General features: G+C 37.2%; 1 protein-coding gene across 3 annotated transcripts in view; it reads right to left on the bottom strand.

Moving 5' to 3' along the window:
- The window catches only part of SNRPD1 (small nuclear ribonucleoprotein D1 polypeptide), a 12389-nt gene extending 2771 nt beyond the window's left edge, over positions 1-9618 (bottom strand). Inside the window, exons 1-3 of one of the 3 annotated variants that reach the window (XM_027068623.2) lie at positions 9463-9618; positions 2758-2834; positions 327-395 (exon numbers count right to left, since the gene is read on the bottom strand). In XM_027068623.2, coding sequence (XP_026924424.1) covers positions 327-395; positions 2758-2834; positions 9463-9476 — 160 coding nt within the window. In that variant the 5' untranslated portion in view covers positions 9477-9618. Of the gene's footprint in view, positions 1-326; positions 519-2757; positions 2835-9155; positions 9432-9462 lie in introns of those variants that run through there. The other 2 variants (XM_015066578.3, XM_015066579.3) reach the window with 2 other exon arrangements.
- Positions 9619-9845: the final 227 nt, after the last annotated feature.

Genomic DNA, 9845 nt, shown 5'->3' with positions numbered 1-9845 from the left:
TCCACCAAACAGCCAAAACAACAAAATGGAGGAAACAATACAGAGAGCAAGCAAAGACCCTATGCCAAGTCATTAAGAAAGTTCAGAACAAAAGGAATAGAGAGTTAAATCTCCAAATCTTCCAAAGTGTGTAAAGGGTCGGGGACTAGGATATGCAAAGGGACAAGAAGAATAGCATCAGTCTTTGGTATCAACACCAGAAACCATAATAAATACTATATGCATGCACAGCAAGTACAGGGAATCAAAACAAAATAAAAAAATCTGTGGTGTTTGCAAATGTTAAATACACATTCACAAAAACATTTATAATCTTTCAAACTTACCAGCTTCCCTTTTCTTAGATTTCACCTTCGGTTCAACATCCACAAGTAGTGTATCCAGAGGTAAGCTGTCTGGCAGAATAAAATATCGAATGTTATTTCCTCGAATACTCAGTGTTTCCAGTTGTACTGGTTCTCTATTCTTCAAAGTCATTTTCACTGCTTTAAGATGTGTATTCATGCTGACATCTACACCTAGAGGGGGAAAAAGAGGGCAATTATTAGCACGATAAAGAAGGCAACCAGTTTACCTATCAGGCCACAGTAAATACCAGAGAGTGCTATCTGTTCTGCTACAGTGCACATTTCTAAGATATAATTTAATACAATTAGTAAATGGGTGAACGTCAGTATAAACCAGAAATCCTTTCTTCAGAGATTATCCCCAGGACATTAATGTTTTGCACGGTTAGATATGCTTACAGATGTGAATGCAACAAGCTCTGGAGGAATGCGAGTAGTATCCAGGACTCATTCTCACTGTGCCCAGGTATTCTTATCTCAGGGTGAGCAATGTTTATTGCATGTTCTCTGTCTCCATAACTTCCTTATACCCCATTCCACATTAGATTCATCCTTCTCTTAAATATAAAGTTCTATTTGTACTGCAGTATTTTTTGTTACTATGAATTTAACACGTCTTTTTTTTTTTTAAAGGAACGTTACTGTTTTTGTTAGTATTTTAATTACCAAGTTGCCCAGGTTTTAAATGGTCTGCTTCAAACTATTTTTCCTATGTTTCCAGTTTGAGGTTTTACAAAATAAAAACAATTTTCTAGAATGAATATATGGCAGTATAGTAGAAATGCCCAATTACTGGAGCCTTTACCAATATAGCTGAACAAATGGGATAACTAAAGATCTAGTTAATTTTTATTAAATTGAGTTTATTTTTTTGAGACAGATAGCAAGCAAGGGAGGGGGAGAGACAAAGAGGGAGACAGAGAATCCTAAGCAGGCTCCACGCTGTCAGTGAAGAGCTTGATGCAGGGCTCGAACCCACAAACTGTGAGATCATGACCTGGGCTGAAATCAAGAGTCGATGTCTAACTGACTCAGCCACCCAGGTACCCCAAGATCTAGTTAATTTCTGACCCTAGGCAGTTAGGCCAGAAACATGAATTCCTTCAACTTTCCCAACATCCATCTCAAATTTATTAGTTTTACTACTAATCTTTTCCTCCTTCTTTTGAAAAAGAAGAGATCCTCTTCTTTTCCAAAATTAATATACTTTTGAGATAGTCTATCTCCTTGGGGATCTTGATCCATCAAGGGAGAGGAAAAAATGAGATGTATGAGCGCTTTCTACGTGTTAGGAACTGCGTGTTAAAATGTTTTAACTTAATCCTCAATATCCTTATTATGAGGACTAAAACACATATTCATATAGGATGCAAGAAACTTGTAACCTGTAACTTGTGTTACTGAGGGGAATAGAACAGATTTTCATAAATTTTGCTCATCCTATGAGCTGAAAATCTTCCCCCACCCGGGATATCGCTTATTAAGTACCTACTATATATGTTAGGCAAACCTTATATTATGTTTTTTTGTGTCAAGCATCACTAGATTTTGAGTTCCTAAAAAGTGGGAAGAACACTCTTCTTCCTCCACCACATCTAATACAGAGTTCAGGAGAGAGCAAACTAAATCCTTACTTATGGAGTTTCAAAAGAACAGCAATTACTCTTCCTCAGATATGGTCACGGACCATATGGTATTGAAACTTTATACTGTACCAATTTCCTTTCAAAGCAATTCGTGTTGCAAATGTGAGTATATTCAAATATTATCACCATATTAACACCAATTAACACCATATATTTCTCTTGGTGTACTCAGATTCTGGATCTACACATTAAAAATTTATAGGGGCTCCTGGGTGGCTTGCTCAGTTGAGCATCTGACTCTTGGTTCTGGCTCAGGTCACGAACCCAGGGTCATGGGATCGAGCCCCATGTTGGACTCCAGGCTGAGTGTGGAGCTTAAGATTCTCTCTCTCTCTCTGCTCCTCTCCCCTGCTTGTGTGCTCTAAAAAATAATAATAAATTAAATTATTTATAAACTTAAAGTTTAAATATTTCAGAGACTGGGATCACATGCTAAGATAGCATTTTCATTCATTTGGCTCAGAAATTGTTTTGAAGTTTTGCAATCTTGGGGAGACCACCTACCATGAGTGAATATCCACCACGAGTGAAGAATCACAGTAGCCTTAAATATAAAACTACGCATACAATATTATTAAAGCAAAGAGTTAGACACATAAGAAAAAAACTAAAAGTAAATACTCCCAAATACTCTATTTCCCATATATATTTTCACCCAAGGTAATCAAACATGAAAAACCCATCCTCTATCTTCAAGGACTTACTGGTCTAAAAGGTGGAAGAGGTAGAAAAAAGTGTTATAAAAAGCCATCCTGTATCCATACCTGTGATTGTTCCATGGACCTGTGTTCCATTCTTTAATTCAATGGTTACAGTTTCATGACTCAATTTCATCAAAAATCTGTAAAAATGTGGAAATAAAACAACAAATGTTCACCTTTAACACCTTAAAATCTTTTGAGTGAAAGAGTGAAATTTCTAGATGTTCAAAATCTGCTGTAGATGCTACCTGCACCAATTCCTATTAATAATCTGCATGACAACTTCAGTTTTCCTTGAATTATACCTTTAATATTTATGAAGGAACGTAATACCAGAAACTGTTATTTGGACATTTCTGACTGTCTAAACCATTATACAGCTTTATCTCCAAGCCATGCATACAGGTCATAAAATCATTATAATTCACAAAAACTGAAAATAAGAAATTATATGAAGGTAGTGAAAAAGGTACGAACTTCCAGGTATAAGGTAAACTAAGTATTAGGAATGTGAGGTACATGACTATAGTTAACGCTGCTACATGGTACATTTGAAAGCTGCTAAGAGTAGATCCTAAAGTTCTCATCACAAGGAAAAAACCTTTTTTCCCCTCTTTTTTGGTGTCCATAACAGATGATGTATGTTAACTAAACTTACTGTGGTAATCATTTGGCAATATATGTAAGCCAAATCATTATGCTATATACCTTAAAACTTATATAGATCCGTCAACTATCTCACTAAAATGGAAGAAAAAACAAATTATGATAGTAAAAAAAAATTACATGCTTCCTGTATGTATAAACACTAAAAGTCTCCCTTTGTAACCGCCCCCCCATGTATATGGGGAGATTCTTTAGACCATTTTACATGCATTCATAAGCATACAGATGAAATGTTTTTATGCAAACTGAGCCATAACTTTATTGACTTCTATACCTTGTAGTTCTCATTTAGCAGTTTAAAGACATTTAGAAATCACAAATCCATTTATGCAAATCCTTAGCAACACTAAATGTAACCGATCTTCTAAATTTTTGTCACTTCTACAGGGAAAAAAAGACAATGTATTTTTCCTTATTATTTGTGAGATTAAACATCTTTTCATGAAGATGGGGAATTTGCATTTCTTCTATGAATTACCTATTCACATTATTCACACATGTTCAATTAGGTCAAAAGTTTTTTTATTTTCTACCAGTTTGCCACAGCCATTCGTGTTTTGTTTGTGGTTTTCATTTTTATATTGTTAAATTTCTGAATCTTCCTCAGGTATTAATCTGTGTAAGAGTATATTCCCTCCCCAAGACTGTAAAAAGTCTTATTTCTTCTACTTTTCTATTTTGAGTTTTCATCTACCTGGAATTAATCTCTTTTCCATGCAGCATGAGGTAGAAATCTACCTTTATTCTTGGCTCAAGTCATGATCTTGCGTTTCATGAGACTGAGCCCCATGTCAGGCTCTGTGCTCACAGGATGGAGCCTGCTTGGGACTGACTCTCTCTCTCTCTGCCCCTCCCCTGCTCACACTCTCTCTCTAAATAAACATTAAAAATAAATAAAATGTTCCCATTTATGTGGGTATGTCTCCACACAACTTACACTTTCATATCGTCTTCATCATGAATTTTCTAATGCGGACATTCTCCTACGTAATCACAATACCACAATCACATGCAGGATGATGAACAATAATCCTTCACTATGATCCAATAATGTCCATATTCAAAATTTCTAATCTATAATATAGACTTTGTACACCCTATCATAGTATCACACTGAATGGTACATGTAGGATCACCTATTTTTCTCCCCCATTAGACTACTGCTTAGGGTAGGGATCAAGACCTTTACACCTAATCCTGGGTGGTCATGGGCACTAAATCAACAGTTCGCTGAAATGTTTCAATGACTAAAAAAGAAGACAATCTTAAAATACCACTTTTTTAGTGGCACTGCCAGCCATGGAAAAGGGGGGAATACTTGGATTGCGACATATTAAGTCTCAAATTTTAAAAAGTTAATCTGACTTGTATAAAAATCCATTATGTTGAATACTTCTCATATTTGCTGTCAAGGAAAAAAAGTCTCTCTCAATAAATTGTTAATGCTTTATTTCACTGGGTAAGAATTCTTTAATTTACCTCTACAATAATCACTTATAACTATATTAGCCTAGAATTTCATCTAATAGTTTCTTTCCATGATCAAACTTTGGTTTTCAAAAAATCTTTTATTTTGGGGCACCTGGCTGGCTCAGTAGGCAGAACAAGGAACTCTTGATCTCCGGGTCATGAGTTTGAGCCTCATGTTGGACACAGAGTTTACATAATTTAAAAAAAATAATTGTCCCACTCAGTAATATTTAACTTTTAAAGAAGTCCAAATCATTTTTGAAAGTAGTATTAAAGTAAAAATAAAACCTTTTAGTAATCAAACAATCTACCATATGGAAGGAAGTAAAAGGAAAACCAAAGTAAGCAAAATGGCTTCTGAAGGAACCAAAATACATTTTAACAAGTCCAAGGATGTTTTTTAAATAATATTTATCATTATATGTTATCTGGTAGTCCCTGTGCATGGCAATGAGGATTAAAAATGAGTAGGACTAGGCCTCCAAGGAGCTCAAACTCTAATAGAAAGGACAGACACATAAAAGATATTTTATTTTAAAGGTAACTAAATTTAAAATGTAATGGATGTAGGCACAGGCTTTTACCAGGAACATAATGTAGCATGGATAGGAGGGAGTCAGAACTTAGTGGACTTCTAGTAAGAAGTCTGAAAAGTTGGAAACACGCAGCAAAAAGAAACCAGAGCAAAGATTTGGGAATAAGAAATAGCACAATGCACAGAGAAATTACAGCTACACTACCAATGGAATGTTAAGTCCCAGAAAATGAGTAGGTAAGAGGTAGGTAATTTCCTTTCATGCAGAGCCCAAGCTGTTAAAGAGCTACTTGAGAATTTTCATCAATGGAGTACCACCAGGGTCATATTCACACTGGAAGACAATTTAGGTGGCTAGAGCAGTACATAGGTTAAAATTACAGTTATCAAGACACAGGAAAAACAAATAGATCAATGAAACAGAATAGAGTCCAGGAATGGACCCTCATTTATATAGTTAATTTTGAGGGACCTGGTTGGCTCAGTCGGTTAAGCATCCAACTCTTGATTTTGGCTGAGGTCATGATCCCAGGGTTGCAGGGATCACCACAGGTTCAGTGTGGAGCCTGCTTAACATTCTCTCTCTCTCTCTCTCTCTCTCTCTCTCTCTCTCTCTCTCTCTCTCTCTCTCTCTCCCCCCCCCCCCCCCCGGTCCCTCTCCCCCACTTGCTCTCTTTATATTTATATACTAAACATATACTATATATGTATACAAATATAAATAAATATATATGTATATATAAAATAATCTTCTACAAAGGTGCCAATGGGACTGTCAAAGCACTCCAATGGGCAAAGGAAAACTTTCCAACAAATGATACAATCTATGGTAACAGGGATTTACATTCCCTAAGAATATAGAATAATTGGAAATCTATACTGAAAAAAACAAACCTGGACCCTTAATTCATTCCACTTACCAAAATTAATTCATGACAGATCACAGGCCTAATAAACATAAAAGTAAAATCATAAAGCTTTAAGAGGAAAACACAGGAGAATAACTTTATGGTTTGAGGGTAGGCAAAAAAATTTGACAGTACACAGATAATCACCATAAAAGGAAAAGCTGGTAAATTAAAACTTCCTCAAAATAAACTACTACTCACAAAAGACATTAAGGAAATGAACAAGCAAGTCAAACTGGGAATAGTTATACCTGACAAAGAACTAGTATGCAGGTTCTATAAAGAAAATTCCTACAACTCAATAATAAAACAACACAATTAAAATGAAACACTTCACAAAGATACATGAATAGTCAATAAGCAGGTGAAAAAGTGTTCAACATCATTAGGCATTAGGAAAATGCAAGGGGAACCTGGGTGGCTCAGTCAGTTAAGCTTAGGCTCAGGTCATCATCTCATGGTTTGTGAGTTTGAGCCCCACATGGGGCCCTGCAACGGACAGTGCTTGGGATTCTCTCTCTCTACCCCCCCCCCCCCACTCTCGCTCTCTCTTTCTCAAAATAAATAAATTTAAAAGGCTTTTTTAAAAAAAGAAAAGAAAATGCAAATTAAAACTATAGTAAGACACTACTACACAAGCAATGAAATGGCTAAAATTAAACTGACTACAAATATTGTTAAGGGTGTGGAGCAATTGGAATTCTAATATACTGTTGGTGGGTGTGTAAAATGGTATACAACCGCTTGGGAAAATGATCTGGCATCTTCCTATAGAACTAAAGTATACACGATGCTATGATCCAGCAACTCCACTCCTAAATATCCACCGCCCAAAATGAAAAAAGACTTGCACAAGAATGTTCAAAGCAATTTTAAAGAAAATACACATGTAAGTTTTAAATTTCTAAGATTAAGCAAACACCTAACGTGGGGGCTCACGTTTACAACCTCAACATCAACTGAGCCAGCCGGGCGCCCCCAAAACATGTAACTTTTAAACATACAATGAACTTATCTACTAATAAAATTAAACAAATTACTGATACAAGCCACAATGTGGATGAATCTCAAAAATATGCTGCGTAAGACATTTTACACAAGAATACATACTGCATAATTCCAAATACGTATATGAAATTCTACTGAAACCAAAACTAAGCAATGGTAGAACAAACTGATTGCCAGGGGGGTTATGAGAACACAAGACTGACTGGGAAGGGCTTGAGGGAAATGAAGTTTTGGTAATGTTCCATATCTCCACAGGGGTTTGGGTTACAGAGGTGTGCAAATTTTTTTAAATTGGCAAATATATACTGTATTTCATAGCATGAGACAGTTACCTCAAGAGGTAAAATAAAAAATCTTGGGTGGAAAAAAAAGAGCCTTTATGGCTTAGTGGTGTGACTGGAATGGTAGTGAAGGTATTGTGGCAGGAAAAATAGTTATCCCAGCCCAGGAACCAAACAGATTTGAATTATTTTCTGATGAATCCTTCACGATCTGAATTCTTTTTACTTACTGAAACTTAAATATCCAATTGATACAGTATCCTTTGGTATCCAAATCCACTATCAAAATTTTAAAAACCAAAGAAAATTGGGTAACAAGAGCTACTTTTAGGAGGTAGGTAAAATTGTGAAAACCTGTCAACTTATCAGTTTATAAAGAGGGAAAGATATCAAAAGACAACACCCAGATTTTTGGTTAAGGTGACAGTAAGGTGCCACCAACCCCTGTACAGAAATAAGTCAACTGAAAATGCAAACCAGTTAAACAACTACTCATTTTCTTGGCACAAAATACACTCTCCAGTAAGAAGACATTTTACTTCTACAGTCTAATACACAGAATAATTTCAGTACAGCTTTTAAATTTTTCAAGAAAACTGTCACAACCCACAACTTTAAATGAGATAAACTGATTCCAAAGAGCATTACACAAAAAGTAACTATAAATAGATTCAGACTGACAGTTATCGACAAATTGTGAAAATATACTTTAAATTCTGGGGTGTTTTTCTCCAAAGCTAAATTCAAACAAAAATAGACTAAAAGTTAACCTTAAATGCCTTCTCTCTATAAACTCCACTCGAAATACATATTCAGGTTTTATATGTTATTTCAACCATACTAGAAATTATCTACTTGTCTGTCTTCACAAAACATAAAGTTCCAAAAAGCAAGCATTCTGCCTTTAAAACATTAAAAAAAAAAAAAAATCCATTACCAGTGCAGTGTAACAGGTGCCCAATAACTGATCGCAATTGACAAACCTTGATTCAGACAAGGGACTGACTAGCTGTTACACTTGTAACTGCTAACTTAATCAGAAACGTTCTCTATGTTCCAGGCCCTCTGCCTCAGGGAAAAACACCAAAACCAAATCTCTTTCCAAGCAGTTTATAATGAATTCCTCAAATCAGTAAACCAATAGGCTCAACTAACCGATCAAGTTTAAACACAAATAAAACAGAATGCGATTACCTGCATAAATCAGCCACAAATATGGAAAATGATTCTGCCTGAAGTTGGGAGATTTTTTCCCCTGAATTAAAGAACTATCTTGAAAGGAAATCTTAGTTGAGTAGCCTTAAATCGAAAAAGTTATCAAAAATAAACTAGAAAAAAGTAATGAAATCAGAAGTCCAACACTGATTTAAGACATTTCGGAAATGAGTTTCATTATTTCCAGATAGTCCTGCAGCTTCTAGGTACTTTTTTGAAGTTCATTAATTTAACTCAACGCATAAAATTTTTGTGTCTCCCACGTTCTCAGAGAGCGAACACTTAGTAATATTTGCGGTTCCTGCAGGCAGAGAGGGACCAGAAAAGTAACCTAGACTAAGAGCAGAAATTCCAATGAAATGAAAATCTTCAACTAACCGAAAATAAGAGCTTGTAAGCCTGGCGCTGCACCTTTAAGACCTCTTAGACACTAGATGGGACGAAACCGCCAGGCCTTTACGGCCACCTCTCGAAAGATACACGGGATCCGCACGCAATTCAGTCTGAAGCCCAGGCCCAGCGCCCACGGCGGCGCGGTCAAGATGGGGCGGGAGCAGCGGGCGCGGGAGGCCGTTACCAGGCCGCGCGCGCACGCGGCTTTCGCGCCTTCCGTAATTAGGCAGCCCGGCCTGCCGCTCCCGGCTCAAATGGTCACAGCCCCAACCCGGCTGGGTCACCTCCTCACCTTACGAGCTTCATCCTAGCGGTGCCGGCACTCTTTCGGTCGGATAGCGCACAAAACGCGACCACCCAAGTCCAAAAAGCCTAGGAGTATGAATGGCCGGAAACGCCTACTCCCTGGGTACCGACGTAAAGAGCGCGAGAAGCGATGTGAACGCAAAGCGGAAACGCCGGGCCGCGCTGGACCGAATTCCCTTCCGGCCGCGCGGAACGCCACTGCGACCTCTGGCGGCTGGGGGTGTGTCTTGCGACTGCCGAGGGCGTTTAGACCTGGTACAGGAGGAAATTTCCAGTAAGAGGTGGATTTGAGGATATCAAATCTAGTTAGTGCGCCTTTTGCCACGGCCGGAAGCCGTGTACTATGCAATACTAAATACACTCGTGAAC

The sequence above is a fragment of the Acinonyx jubatus genome, chromosome D3, assembly GCF_027475565.1.
Source record: "Acinonyx jubatus isolate Ajub_Pintada_27869175 chromosome D3, VMU_Ajub_asm_v1.0, whole genome shotgun sequence".
In the NCBI taxonomy this organism is placed as follows: Eukaryota; Metazoa; Chordata; class Mammalia; order Carnivora; family Felidae; genus Acinonyx; species Acinonyx jubatus.
Note: the sequence above shows the minus strand (reverse complement) of the source record. Positions and strands in the feature narration are given on the sequence as shown.